The sequence below is a fragment of the Sander lucioperca genome, chromosome 7 (genome assembly GCF_008315115.2).
Source record: "Sander lucioperca isolate FBNREF2018 chromosome 7, SLUC_FBN_1.2, whole genome shotgun sequence".
In the NCBI taxonomy this organism is placed as follows: Eukaryota; Metazoa; Chordata; class Actinopteri; order Perciformes; family Percidae; genus Sander; species Sander lucioperca.
This window is the reverse complement of record NC_050179.1, coordinates 29614659-29630594: the sequence shown is the minus strand read 5'-3', so window position 1 is coordinate 29630594 and position 15936 is coordinate 29614659. Positions and strand designations below refer to the sequence as shown.

General features: G+C 38.3%; 1 protein-coding gene across 2 annotated transcripts in view; it reads right to left on the bottom strand.

Annotated features, from left to right (window-relative positions):
- The window catches only part of eno4 (enolase 4), a 29758-nt gene extending 15002 nt beyond the window's left edge, over nucleotides 1–14756 (bottom strand). For both annotated transcript variants that reach the window (XM_036002856.1, XM_031300407.2), the window contains exons 1-6: nucleotides 14488–14756; nucleotides 12096–12224; nucleotides 8877–9061; nucleotides 4578–4720; nucleotides 377–546; nucleotides 159–287 (exon numbers count right to left, since the gene is read on the bottom strand). In XM_036002856.1, coding sequence (XP_035858749.1) covers nucleotides 159–287; nucleotides 377–546; nucleotides 4578–4720; nucleotides 8877–9061; nucleotides 12096–12224; nucleotides 14488–14655 — 924 coding nt within the window. In that variant the 5' untranslated portion in view covers nucleotides 14656–14756. The remainder of the gene's footprint in view (nucleotides 1–158; nucleotides 288–376; nucleotides 547–4577; nucleotides 4721–8876; nucleotides 9062–12095; nucleotides 12225–14487) is intronic.
- Nucleotides 14757–15936: the final 1180 nt, after the last annotated feature.

Below are 15936 nucleotides of genomic sequence, written 5' to 3'. Positions count from 1 at the left end.
GCGTTTAACAAACACTACAGGGAAAATGGAAAAAAAAAGAACTGAGGTGCCTTAGCTTACCTAAAAAAAAAACATTATACAGTGAACATATCTAGACCAACTACCAACAGATAGAACATGTAACAGCTACACAGAGACGTTTGAAGAGCGGTGAGTACTTGTTTGACTCGTTGTCCAGCTTTGGGGATCAGGATGACTTCCTCCAGTAAAGTCAATTTTCCAGGAGAAGTCTTCCCGCAGCTCAGCAAAGTAACCAAAGAGACAGGGATGTGAAACTGTGTCGGAACCTGAAAAAAGTGTTAAAGACATTTTTACATGTTGCTCCCAGTGTAGTGTTTTTGTGAATATATATGTGTTTGTACGTGTGTGGTCTAACCTCTCTGTTCTTCAGAGCTGCTATGTATTTGTAGAGAGGGATACCCTGTGTTTTTGCCCCAGTTTTGGCTACAGCCAGAGACACTGAGCCAATAGCCAAGCTCCCAGGCAAAACTGGTTCTGGTGGCTCTGCTGGAGGAAATGACTTTTCTGCAGTGTTGCTCTTTTTGCCTGTGATGTAACCAAATACATACAGTTACAAACTAAGACACAGACGTTGATGTGACAAAAGGAGTCTAAATGCGCATTTTGGGCTTTTTAGGTGATGCCCTTTATAGAGCAACTTAAATGAGCTACAAAAAATAAGACAACATAAGACTCCTACACAGGGAAACTGTCAGAGCAGCAAAATAAAGTGTAAGAACAAATGCGTAGTATACTGTATATCCTACGAGCCATCATCAGCTATTAAAGCAATAGCTCAGGACAGGCTGTGGTATGTTGTGAATATATCACAGCTAAGGGACTTATGATATAAGTCCCCTGAAATAAATAAATACGAACGTATGAAATTAAATAAATAGATAAAAATAAAACTTATTTATTTATTTAACTACACTGAATCATTTATATATTTATACATTTATATATATATATATATATATATATATAAATGTATAAATATAAATATATAAATGCTATGATATAAATGATAAATGATATATATATATATATATATATATATAATATATAAAATTTATTTATTTCAGGATGTATTTCATAGGAATAGTTATTTATTTATGTATTTATTCATTTATTTATTATTGAATAAAATGGAAGAGTTGACGTCGTTCATCAATCAACACAACCTAAATGACAACATGACAACCATTTAAATTTGTTTTTATTGTCTCTCTTGCATGACATACACTTTAATATTATTGGATCTTCAAGCACTTGTATATAAAATATAAATTTGGAATATGCAAACTTAGAATTTTCTATTTCCTCATTTGGAGACTAAAAGTGGTGCAGCGCTGTTCTGGTGTGCTCCGGCAGTCCTACACACCTGGATAGATAGCTCTTGAAGAAAATCCATTCATCCTTTTAACTCAAGCTATCAGCATTGAGGAGCTGGCTGCTGGAAAAATACTTTTCTCTACAAAGTCATTATTTATACTCAAACCGTAATTAGTTCTCTGGATTTTTTTCAAGTTTTGCAAGTGCATCTCACTGCATCCTGCGGGAAAAATGGCTGACTTGGATGTGGGTGGCACATTTTTCTTTGCTTACATAACTCCCCATACACTCGAACGGACCAAGACAGCCAGGTAGCATTTTTTACTATGATGGAAATGATTTGGATAAATGCCATGCTTTCATTTTGAATCTTTTTATTAGATTTATTTTATTTGGAAAATGTTATATCCATAAATGTAAAAGGTCTGAAAGAAAACCAAATATTCACCAATTTAAAAATGACATGAAATTATATTTTGAAACTTTTAAAGGACTGACAAATAAGAAAGACATCCGGACTCTGAACATTTACAATGCCTTACAACCTCTTTAATGTAAATTTCATGTGCCCGTTTCATTTCGTGTATGCATTTAATATTTTCAATGTGTTTATGTATCTGTTATTCAAAAAAAAAGAAGCTGATATAGCCTCTTGTTTCACATTAGATGATAGAAACTGATGATGTAGGCTAAACACAAACAACATTTCATGCAACAACAGTGACGTTTTCATGTAGTTACTGTAAGTGGGCCGGTGTACTTTTTCGTTCATTTGATTTCCGTTTTTGAAACGATATCCACATTTGAAAAATGGGTCATTTTAAAGCTTGATGACAATGTGTTCAAACGGAAAACGAGCCATATTTCATTTAATTTAGCGCTCAAAAGTAGAATGGTGTGTTGTTTCGTTATGGAATGTCATATTAACAGCAAGAATTCAGTCTCCATTACAACCAAATGTACAAAGGGGCGATTTTGCTTTATTAACCAGAAGCATACGGTGAAACTCGAAAAATTTGAATATCGTGCAAAAGTTTATTTATTTCAGTAATTCAATTTAAAAGGTAAAACTAATATATTATATAGACTTATTACATGCAAAGCGAGATATTTCAAGCCTGTATTTGTTAAAATTTTGATGATTATGGCTTACAGTTTATGAAAACCCTCAGAAAATTAGAATATTCAATATTTTAGGCTCAAAGTGTCACGCTCTAATCAGCTAATTAATCCAAAACACCTGCAAAGGGTTCCTGAGTCTTTAAATGGTCTCTCAGTCTGGTTCAGGAGAATTCACAATCATGCGAGATGCTCCTCGGATATTTGGCTTCACTCAATGACCTGCACAGTAACACAGTAGCACGCAAACAGTTCATTTACATGTCTACGAGCATGTTAGCAAACTACACCAAGACACAAATACCGAGGAATATTGATAGAAAGCAGAGGAAACTAGTACTTTCATACTTTTCAGCATTGGCTAATTAGCAACCTGCCTGCCATAAGATGTTAGCTTCCGAGCTAGTTAGCAGCTAGCCCCAGAAGCTCATGAAAACAAGGCTTTCACCGGAGCAGTCTTACGTCATTTCCGAACCACTCTTTTCGTTTCAAAATCGGAAATCAAATGAACGAAAAAGTACACCGGCCCAATTACAGTTCACTGTTGTTGCATGGAATGTTTGTTTAGCCTACATCAGTTTCTATCATCTAATGTGAATCAAGAGGCTATATCAGCTTCGCCACCAGGCTGTCTTGGTCCATTCGAGCATATACACGGGTTTCCTGTTTACAAACATTACGTACGGGTGCGTGCGCATACCAGGGGCAGAAAGCCAGATTGGTGAGCTGGTCCACTACTGCAAAGACCTTAAATATTGAAGCTTTCCTTATTGTTTGTATATAACTGCTGACTCAATAAAACATGATTTTAGTTGGATCTGTTTGTCTGTCTTTGATTTTGCAGTGTTCCTGTGATATGTATATATATGGCTATAATTATCATTTTAGGCTAATGTAATAGCCAATGTTAGCAGCAGGGTTAGCTACCCCTGAGTGTACCCCTATGGTTGGTTTATGCCTTAAAATAATGGCCAGGATTTCCGGGAAAAGTTACGATATGTGTGTCTCCATTTCAAACATCACTGCAGGTTGACTGTTTTTAGCAGCAGAGGTTGATTGGGGGCGAGAGGGCGACAACACTGTCGTGGTTAGCTCGCCGAAACTCAACTGCCGCTGTCTCGGCAACGTTAGCTAATGTCCGCTAGCATACGTACAGGCTAACTATAGCCAGTTAGCTTTGTGTGTAACGTAATAAAAACCCAACCATCTCATAGGAGCGAAACTTAATATTTCATTCAATAAAATGATGGTACAAAAGGTGCACTAACGCCACAGGTCTTATGTTGACAACGTGGACGCAGATATAAGAAACTCCGAAGGCAGTCGTAATATTTACCTAGCAGGCTAGGCAAACGCTGTTGCGCTAATGCTAGCAAAACATCGGCATTGCTTTAGCTAGCAGTCTAAACTTGTCTCGAGTCCAGACCTTTAACTATCTACGGTCCGGACTCGAGTACTACAGCCCTGACAGGTAGATATCACTTAGCTGAACAACTGAACAAGCTGCAACTTTTCTGATTGATACAATGGGAGCCTCTTGACCCCAATCTGCCCTTCTTATGGCTTGAAGCCATAACCTCCGCCAGTTTTTGGCAAAAGCATGCTTCCCCCTAGGTATGTTAAACATCAGACACCTATCACTGGCTCTGTTTGTACAATTAACCACGCAACAACTCCTTGGCATTTTGACTTACGCTATGCTGCTACTACTACTAGCTACACGAAACACGTCTTCTTTCTGCCCCCCGGTTGCGTGCACAAGCAGTGATGACGTTGCCGAGAAAACCATGTATGGGGAGTGACGTAGGCAAAAAAATAATGGCTGACTTGGCAGGCTGCAGCGAGAGGCTCCTCGTGAGATGCTGACTGCTGACCAATCAGAGCAGACTAGGCTTTTTCAGGAGGGGGGGCTTAAAGAGACAGGTGCTCCAACAGAGCGTCTCATACAGAGGGTGAATACAGGAGCAGCAGCCATGGGCAGTAGGAGAAAAATAAAGTGTTTTTTGAACATTCAAGCATGTAAACATGTTCTAGTAAAACACAAAATACAAGTATGAACCTGAAAATGCTATATAATAGATCACCTTTAAGCAATACTGTTGCACGACTAGTTGCTACCCTACCTTTATCAACACTCTTCTTGTCTTTAGTCTGTGCAGATAGTGGAGAAGACAGCACCACCTCAGCCTCACTGGGTGAACGACTCTCCTCCTTCTCCTTGTTCTGGATGTCTTTCTCCTCCAGGTAGCGGGCCATGAAGAAATTGCTACCCAATTACAGAACACAAAATTACAACAAGCTCTAAAGGAAGGCTGATCTGTAAATCAGATTTTTCATGGGGGGATAAGAAATAAGACACCAAATGTAAGTGTGTAAGTACTGAGCTCTAAAATATTTGTGGCACCTAGGCTAATACATGTCAACACAGGAGATCTGGTCTCAAGTCAACCTCACTCAACAAGGAGATGCCACAAGGTTCTGTGCTGGGTCCATTATTATTTAAAATCTACATAAACAATGTTATTGCTCTAGCACAGACTTAATATATCCATCTCTATGCTGATAACACAATATTGTATGCATATTGATCTTCTCCAACTGAAGCCATGTCTACAGTCTGCCTTTAACATACTTCCACCATTTCTGCATAATCTCAAACCTGTATGAATGCTGATCGAACAAAATGTGTTTTACTCTTAAGAACCCATAATCCTGAATAAGCCTGAAGTGCTGCAAAGCGCAAGGCACAATGATTAAGATGTGCTCACTATTAATGACAACAGGCTTTTTCTTATTCTTCATCTTCCGAAGGATTTTGGCGGGCTTCTCGTCTCACAGCTTTGCCAAGACATTGTTATGGTTTAGGGATATTTCTGTTATCAGTTTGTTCATTTCTGTTGTCTGTATTGTTTATTTGTTCATGTTCCCTGTGTTTGTATATTCTGTATATTTCTGTTTAGTTATCTCCTGGTTTATTGTATATGTTTTGGTTAATTCCTGCATTCTGTATTCTGTGTGTCAAGTTTCTGTGTTTAGTTGATTTCTGGTTTTGTCAGTGGTTCCTGTTTCCTGTTTTATTTTGATAGTCTGTTTTCTGTCCTGTCATGTCTAGTTTTACTTTTTGCCTTTGTTGATTGTCCTGCCCCGCCCTGATGTGTTTCACCTGTCGTGTCACCTGTTCCTCATTTGTTCATTACCTCTTGTATTTAACCCCTGTGTTCCCTTTGTCTCTTGTCAGATCGTTTTGTATTCCCCCATGTGTCAGTGTGTGTGTGTCTTCGTCAGTCTCTCCTTTTTCTCCCTGGTTTTAGTTTTTGCCTGCAGCTCACAGGACTCCTTGTTTGGTTTTTGTTTTTTGAGAAAATTAAATCTTTGAGTTTCAACGCTGCTCCTGCCTGCCTCTCTCTGCGTTTGGGTCCTCTATTCCTCACTCATCATAACAGACATAGGTACAAAAAAGAAATCATTACATGCAGAATGATCGGGAATGGTGTGCTATGACTTTTCTCAAAGATTTGCCTAACACTAAACATTTCCCCATACACAATGAAGGGAAATCGACGCAAACTGAGCTAAAAAAAACACCCCTCTTGAGGGCCATACCGCTTCGCTATACTTTAGCGTACAAATCTACAGAAGCCCTGAAAGGCATGATGAAAAAAAAAAAATTGTGCGGGCCTCGTCGGCCAAAACCTAAAGTCTTGCTCCTATGTATGACTTTAACTTAGGTTTTGGCCATGAATAGTTCCTCCTACGTAGGACAAACTGTGTCGTACGTACGACTAAAATTTTGACTTCTTTATTAGGCTGTTTTGAGGGCGAGAAAGCTGTGCTGAAGCGCTTAGTGCATGATAAAAAGGAAATTAAAAAGTCGGCCAAATGCAGCAACAAAAGGTTTTACCTTCTTAGTTAACAACAAATGTCTACTGTATAAAAAATATTTGAACTGTGTATAGCGCCAACTTGGGTTAAACAGGTTTCGCTGAATTTTCTGACCGTTTCCAATTTTATAATGGGTGTGTATGGGACACAATGTTCAGAGCTAGAGTGGATGACATCACAACTAGAGTGTGGAGGAGCTGTAAAATCTTCTGGAATTCTGGGTGCTGGATAGCTCAGTTGGTCGAGTGGGCGCCTATACTGTATATAGAGGTTTACTCCTCGATGCAGCGGGCCAGGGTTGGACTCCGACATGCGGCCCTTTGCTTCATGTCATTCCCCCCTCTCTCTCCCCTTTCATGTCTTCAGCTGTCCTATCAAAATAAAGGCCGAAAATGCCCCCAAAAAAAAAATCTTCTGGAATTCTTCTCGAAATACTCGCTATCGTTCCCACAATTTTCACCCTTCATACATCATTTTAGGTCAAAATGTGGGAAGATTTGTGCTGGTCACAGAGATGTTACTATGGAATCAAACAAATTTACATATTTCCTCCAAGCGACAGGGATGCCAACCAACTGCCCAACAGACTGCCATAGAAATTTAGACAAGAAATTTATAGAGGAAAACAGACAATGTCAGTTTTCTAACCTGCTCTATCTCTCATATATTTAACACCACAACAGTGCCTGAATTGGACCAAAAAAGGTGCTGGTACACTAATTCAGCAGTTGCATGACATGACCATTACACACGTCTTGGATATATTTATATTTATACACATATCTTGGTATTATATCACTTCAAATGTGTTTGCACATGCATTTCGTTACATACATTAGGGACGTTCATTAATTTAAAAAAAGTTACGCACTAAACATTTATTGTTAGTTGCTAAGTTCATGAACTTTAAAATTGCAAAATTTGTTGTGTACATTTATAAACCAATGGTAAAGTATTTGAAATGAGTTTCTTAGTGGTGTGACCACAGAAATAAAATGGATAGAAGGCCATTGAACTGTTTGTCGTGGTAATTTGATTGGTACAAAACAAAATGGTGATTGTTGTTAGTTCTCATGGTGACATAATGCATCAGTGGGGCCGTAAAGAGTGTCGTAGCTAGCTGGGAGGAGAATGGCCTGACGCAGCTCGGGGACTTTCTCTGGAGCAGCGAGGACGAGGAACCAGCGGCAGCGGGTCAGCAGACCGTTAGACCCAGTCCGCTGTCCCGCTCATTCTCTGTAACCAATGCAGCATTAAAGCACAGAGGAACCAGACAGCGGACCACTTGTTGGTTGGCTAACCTTAGCTTGCTAACTCCGCCGTGCCCCAACGTCACACCTTTCAGGCTGTCAGAGAAAAAACAATGTGCTTTGTGTGGATGAAGCATTTGTTAAATTTGACTCATTCTGCAGCTGGCTCTCTCCTTTTGTAACATTACTACTCCACTGCTCGTTTATCCATTACTGTGGCAATGGTACACATAAAAATGGCTGCCACTCTGAACATTCTGCTCGTTGAATTGAAAAGGAATAATCTCACATTGCCAGACCTTCCTCCACAGCGCTGCGGAGGAAGGTCTGGCTAGTCCACACAGCATTCCGGGATAGGAGAAAAACATGCTCTGGTTTATTGGCATTTCTTTAAACCAATCACAATCGTCTTGGGGGGTGCTAAGTGCCGGACGGAACCATGGTGCCTCTGCTAAATAGTCTCAGGAAGGAACTTGTTTTGGTGGAACATGTGTACGTTCAAAAGTAGTTTTAGTCGTGCAACAGAAAACTCAGATTGGACAGATAGTCTAGCTAGCTGTCTGGATTTACCCTGCAGAGATCTGAGGAGCAGTTAACCATAGTCCTCACAAATCCACCAGAGGTTAGAACGCCAACACAAAGACAGAGGAAGGTGTGGGACAGCCGGCCGAAAAGAGTGACATCTGGCGGAATTTCCGGCAGAACGAGAGCAATCCCGGAAGTGGAACGTTGTGGATATAGACTAGAAAAGGAATGGCCTTTCTATTCATTTTATTTTTATGGGTGTGACACCGCTATGCTCAGGAATGGAAACTCAAAAGTTTCATCCTGGAACAGTCCTGGAACCAGGGAAGTACTGCACACATTTTTTTTCTTTTTTCTGTACTGCAATGCTCAATCAGTAAACCACAAAATTCGACCATTTTTAGAAAAAAGGAAGGAATTCAAGTATTTTGTTTCTACCTGAATGCATTCTTCACAATAAAAAAGCTTCTCAGCAGCATTTATTACAAAACACACAAAAATGTTCCACTGAAATTGAATTATTTAAGTCTAGTACCTTTTGAAAGCAGGCTAACCACCATAATTGAATGTGGTGCAAACTGCCCTACATAAATAGAATTTTACAATAAAGTATGGGTGAATATGAAGTGTACAATAATTATTATGACAAAAAACTGCACAAAACTCTCAATTTGATTAGTGGAGTATCTGGAAATGGATGATCAATTCAATATCTCTCCAGATATGAAACCCTCCACAGTAATTTGAAAAACATTTGAACACTACCTGAGTATATGGTCAACATCTGATTGGTCACAGGGGTTTTGGCCCTTCAGCATGTTGTTAAGAGGTTCATTGATCCACTGGGCAGCAGTCATCACATGGTCAGCCCTCTCCTCACACTTTGCTTTCCAGTCCAGCGACGTCTCATTAGGACCAAAGTGGCTGGAGATGGCAGATGAGGACATGCTCTAAACACCAAGACAGGGAAAAAGTTTTTCAAAATTATTTTACTACTATAAGGCATGCACTACATGGCCTAGCACCAGACTACATCTCACATAGGCTTTTTTTATGAACAAGGAAGGCCCCTCAGATCCCCAACTCTTCTCTTTTAGCTGTTCCACAAAGCAGAATAAAAACTTATGGTGATGCTGCGTTTAGCTACTATGCACCGAGATGCCTGAGGATCTGAGAGGAGATGGAAATATAAATACCTTTAAACTGAGACTAAAAACCTACTTCTTCAGTCTGGCTTTCATGTTGTGTCTTAAATTTATAATTTTATTATCTTTTTACTATTTTATTGTTGAAGTGTTTATATTTATTTTAACATGTTATAAATGTTGTCAGTTATTGTCTTAATTATTTTATAATGATTGTTACGGTTTTATATTATGATTGATATTGTTTTAAACATTTCATAGTTTTTTTTGTTTTTGTATTTATCTAAGTGTGCATTGGTCTCTAAATCCATTTATATATATTTTTCTCTTATTATTCCTTTTTCTTGTCTGATGTTTTTCAGTCACTGTTCAGCACTTTGAATTGCATTTTGTCATGTTTGAAAGGTTCTATATAAATACAGATTGATTGAAGTGGCTAGTGGCAAGTGTCTTTTTTTCGACAAGGACCCGACTGGGCCAGTCACAGAATGATGACACCATTACGTAGAGCCCAATAGTTTCTGTGATAACAGAATCATGGATGGCATTGTGAAATTTAGAATTTAGAAAGGCTATAAAACAGATTCCACAGGGCCCTACACATTAGTCAGTGCTAAAAGCTAAATGGAGATTTGAAAATATGACCACGTCTAAGTTTCCAACCAAGCCGCTGTAAAACTGTAGTTTAAAAAACGTCTTAAAAATATGTGATGTGTTTCGTTAAAAAAAATGCAATTTCCCCATACATTTTGTGTCTCTTTGTGGGATTTGTCTGTTTTGTCTCTCTTGTTGGGGTTTTTGAGTCTCTTTGTAGTCGGTTTGTGTCTTTTTGTGGTAGTTTTGCATCTCTTTTTCACATGATTTTGGACCGTTACTATTACCATATCTGTCTAAAACGTTGGAAAAGCTAGAACAGATAATAAATAAATAACACTCAAAAACCTTAAAGACAAAACTTGCTAAAGAAGTCCATTCCAGTCATTAGATCTGAGAAAAGTCTTTTAGTTTCATCCATTCAGCTTAGGTGGTGCTCAAAACGGCTCAGGTGCTGCACCTAAACCTTATAATAAGCACCAAAATGACCTTCGACTAATTCTTTTTGAATTTGAAATCCAAGACAAATACTACATTTTCTATTTAGACAATCTGCCTAAAATGGGCAATACATCAGGGAGGATGAAGTCGAATTTCAGCATCAAAAGCATCATTTGTAGACTTTTACCATCATTTATTTTGTCTTTGACAGTTTACAATGGAGCATGACAGGAACATTTGGGGGGTAAATGAGCAGTCATGTAACAAAGGACCTAGGTTGCAGGTTAATATTCAGTGTACTTTTTTACGGTTGGCCACAGAGATGACTGAACTGATAAGATTTATACATGAAACTCTATCTTCAAAAGCAGTATGTCACTGATAAGCTGCTCCATCAAAACCACCATATCACCTACAATTGTTATGGAGGATCTACTTGTCCTTTGATTCTATTAATATCATGCAACTGAGCAAACTACATGTCTCCCTCACAGTTCTTAAAACGTCCTTTAAATAAACTCACATAAACAGAAGTTCTTATCATAGGTTCAAAATCTGCATGCTAAGTTTCCTTGTCTTCCAACACCAAACTGCATTGCAAAAATCGCAGTGTCATGCTGATGACGAGCTTAATTCAATCTTTGTGTGATTTCTGTTGTCCAATCCTGCTTCTTACATCTCTGTGACATTTACAAAAATGTAATCCTTTTATTTTTTAACTACAAAGCAAAACTGTAACCAATGCTTTTATTACATCTGAATTAGATCCCTGCAGCTCTCTATATTCCTGTCAATACAACCTATCCAAGTTTCAACTGGTTCAGAATACTCACAATATCCAATAGAGGAATGCATATAACCCATCTCTACATTGGTTGCCTGTGTGTTTTAGTCTAGGTTTCAGGATTAATGGTGATCAACTTTAAGGTATCCAGTACATATGGGATTTGCTACTGACTATATCTCTGTATCTCTATATCTCACTAGCTCCTTATCTTTGTTTAAATAAACCTCACCTATAAACGCTTTATTTTAGAATAGCTTTCTCTGAAATCATTTTAATGCTGTGCTTTTATGTTGTTTTAAATCTTATTTATTTATATTTTAATATACTAAACCATGCATATGTTAAATAGACAAGGACAGAGGACAGAGGGTGCCATATGGTCTGCAGATTGTAAAGCCTCTTGAGGCAAAATTGTGATATTGGGCTATATCATTAAAATTGACTTGACTAAGTTATTATAATAATTATTATTATTATATGATCTAGCTTTGGCACCGAGGAAGTGGCCTCCACCTCCTTACAATGAGGTTATAGCACTAAGTAATACTGTTGAGTAAAAGCGTTTATACATGCCTATTGGCTGGACCCTAGTTGTGTGCCCTCGTGACCCTAGCGTGACCTGGGTTCATGGTGTCACATCTCATCTTTCTGGCTCATGTGATACTGTAAGAACTGAAATGGCAAGGGTCAAGGGTCACGGTCTGTTTTCTGATTGCTAACGTCTTTGCTCGCGTCTTGCCTCCAGCTGCCTCTTCACATCAGAGTTTGAAGAGGCCCCCTTGCTTTCATTTCAAACCATCAGCACATCACTAATGAATCACATCGCCTTTGTTAAACCTTTATTTGTTCAATCTTTACGCTTAATGCATATTCTGAGCTGAATATCCAGAATCTGCCACATGAGCAATCGTCAGCCATCGTCCAAGAAGAACAGTTGATCTGTTGAAATTATATTGCACCAGTGCTGATTTTCACAAGGAAAGGCCAGAAAGGCAAAATGTAAATCATGAGTTTTACCTTTTCCTTGTTGCAGATGATGCAGAAGACCTCTGTCTCAATGGCTAATTGTCCTCTTGCATCATAAACCTCCCTTCCCTTCAGTCTGCTGATCCTTGGTGGTGCACTTAGGTTTGTAAAGTAATTTGCCTGGAGTGACAGGTAATGGTTAAATAAATTAGGTACATTTAAAGCCAGAGTGTCTGATTTTAAGACTCATAAGGCTAATGTAGATGCATCGCATGGAGATGTGTTTAAAACTGCGACACATTTCATACTAACTTTTACCTTACAAATATGCATATTCAGTTAAAATACGTTTCACTATTACATGCAGGGACAACATTCAAAAACTGAACTTTTTCACTACTCATTCACAAAGGATGTAGCCTAACACACACACACACACACACACACACAGTTAGTAACTCTGCTTTTCTAGACCTATCATTATTTTTCATGTGCAATGTAAAAATATGTCTAAAGCCTACATCTGAAACTAATTGCTGCAGGATGTGTTGCATTTGAAGCAAACAGCCCAAAACAAAGTTTGAATGTCCTTCAAAAAATTAAGGAAAGTGTTACAAGAGGTCAATCATTTTAATAAAATTAGATTTCTTTTCAATTTTTCTCAAAATTCTGAACCATTCAAATGTTTCATACAAATCAGCAGGAAATGTTAATACTTGGTGAGATGATTAGAAGTCATTTTTGCGATTTCTACAGATTTTAAAGTAACAGAGCAACTCAATTCTAGTTTTCCTCAAGACCTGAATATCCCATTACAGAAACGTTGGTATCATAGAATGGCTGCCTCTTCTATAAACGATGTGCTCTTGAGGCAAACATGTGTGTAGGTTTTTAATCTTTTAAAAGTTTCCCTTAAAACGTCCTCCTGCCATTGCCTTCCCTTCCTTGTCGTGTCCTTTCTGACCGAGAAATTGGTTTTAGTGCCACCATCTTGCCAGCCATTAAGCAGCTTTTAATCAATAAACGTCCAAGAAACAAGAAACAAGAGATTGCTATCAGGAAGTATTCTTATCCATCAATCAGTGGTGGTTCTAGACCATTTCAAATGGAGGGGCCAGGCTGGGGCCAAATGTGATTTTAGGGGTACCAAATATATTAAGCACAAGTGTTACATACCACCAACCCTCCATAGGTTTGGTTCTACAAAAGACTAGATACACATATAACAATAAACAGAAACACTCAGTGTTAACCTACATTTTATGTATCACTGCACATGAATAATATCCCCTCTTTAAAATATTTTCCATAGTTAGGGGGGGTCAAGGCTTAATATTAAGGAGGCACTGGCCACCCTTGGCCCACAGCTAGAACTGCCACTGCCATCCATACCTAGGTGGAATCCTGTTAAGATACACACTGATTAGCAACAGCCATGGCTGACATGTGGAAGAACGTTTCTTGATTGTCCCACTTATAAGGACTTGATTTAATATATGTGATAAAAAGTTGTAAAAACGGGAGGTCACTAAATTTGCAGCTTTCATTTACCTATTTTGGTCAAATCTATCTTTGCTCTGTAAAGAAGTAACGTTAACAGACTTTATCAAACTTGTAGGTGTTTGTCATAACTTACTGTATTAAACTTTTTCACAGCAAACATTTTGACATCATCAAGAAAACTACAGGTGGAAGTAATAACGTTAATAGTGGCTGTATTCCATTTAACGGTAGGTTTGCCAGTTCCCAGGACAATTTATTGAACTGAGCAATTATTGTCATTAATAACAGACGTGCTTCAATCTTCAGTTAGCATCAGTCAATATGTCTGCTGTGAAAAATGTGCTTTTGTTTCACTTCTGTTCATTTGTCTCCTCTACTTCACTTATCTCCCTTCATTTGCTCACCTTCTCCAAGCCAGCATCTTTCTAATAGATAAGTGTGATGGATAGAGGAGAGCAGAAGAAACGGAATACACCCCCCTTATCGATGGAATTGCGTGACGTTAACCTAGCTAGTTAAGCTAAGGTAACTTAGCTAGTTAAATGCACCGGTGTAGTAGCTACAGGTTGAGGTAACGTTAGGCTGGGAAATATAATATGTGACCATGACGGTAGTATAGAGAAAACAATTTTTTTTAAAGTAGAAAGTCACTTTGCCAATTTGTTTTATTGCATTTTAATAATAAGAAATACATTCTAAAAGCACTTGAATGCAGCACTGACGACTAGCTAGCCTACTGGTAGAGCAAGTAAACCAGGTAGGTAGGCTAACTTTAGCCTACCGTAAGTGCAGTAGCGGTTATGTTTGTTAGCCAGCTAACAAACATAACCGGTTGTTAACTGTTGCTGTCCATTTAGCTAATGCTGACATTAACATAACGTTACTGCTCGGGCTGTGCAATGTTGTTTAAGCAGGGAAACACGGTTAACGTTGACATTACCAGATAACCGTGAACGTCTTCTGGCTTGTTGAAGAAGAGCTCGTTCAGAGCTCTCTCTATCTCCTCGGGGACTCCGTTCACCCGGTAAAACTCTGCCGCTTCATTTTTAATGTCGTAGAGGTCCTGCGCCTCCGTAGAAACACGGCTCATAAACCCTTGGTAAGACATTATTGCCCAGGTGCCTTTACTGCCATATACAGTCTATGGTCCCTGCAGTCTTTGTGTTGTCTGTTACCATGGAAACAACCCATTCAAGTGACACCGGGAGTCCAGGAAATCCGAGTGACGTCGCGCGCTGTCTCCGTCTTTCCGCTTTGTGTAGTTTTATATCTATCATGTGTAGGCGATTTGCCATCTCCTAGCCTAAATACAAGTTATATGGATAATGACTTTTAGTTCCATGTATTTATTGATCATGACAGGGAAGTTGTGGAATGTTTGCTGCCATATCCTGTAGGCTTCTGTGACCCACTGCTTTGTAAAGCAATCCAAAGGAAAAAATAAAAAAAAATTGCCTATTTATGGAATTATAATTGGCAGTCTAACTGCCCTTTGTCAACAGTCAATTATGATTTATAACAAACTGTATGTTTGTGGGTGTGATGATTGAAACAAGTGGCTGCCTGGAAGGAAGAAACAAAGTAGGCTAGCCTATATAGTAGAAAATAAAATAAAAAAGAGAAAACACACACACACACACACATTCTATTCTAGTGAGGTCAAAGCAATGATACATTAATACATGGCTTAAGTTTTAAGAGTGTTGCTCTCTGGTCTCCAGTGATGTACAGTAAATGTGAGTAGCTTAAACATGCAAAAACTGTTGTATGATCCTTAAACACATGGGCATTAATTGTTTAGCATATTCTTTAGTGGACTTCCATAAGATGATATTTGTGATGCAATAAACAAGATTTGAGCACATAAATATTAACCTTAACAACCACACTACAAACATTTGCATACTAGGATATATCACTCAGCTATACAGCTCTCAACTTGAAATGGAACAAAACAAGTTGTTGGATGGATGTTGAGTTCCTGGAAAAAGTGTATGAAGTTACTAAAAATACAGTGTATGAAATATGTAGTGTAGCCTACCTATCCTATATAAGATCCAGGTATATGCTTAGAAATCTCTGACTATGAGTATGGGATATATAAGGATTTGTCTTTACTGTTTTTTTTTTTTGGTGATGCTCTGAATCTGTCCTACTTTTTTTGTTGCTCTTTGTTTGTTTGAATATACAATAAATAATTGATTTAAAATTAATTAACCATGTAAAAAACAACAACTGTGATCTATGTAACTCTTAGGTTGGGAGCATTATCAGGCTGATAACGGGCCAGTATTTGGCCTGTTATTGACCAGTGTTTCCAAATATCATGGAAGATTTCCTCTACAGCAGGACACAGATGTTATAAAGCACATGTGTCCCTATTAATGAT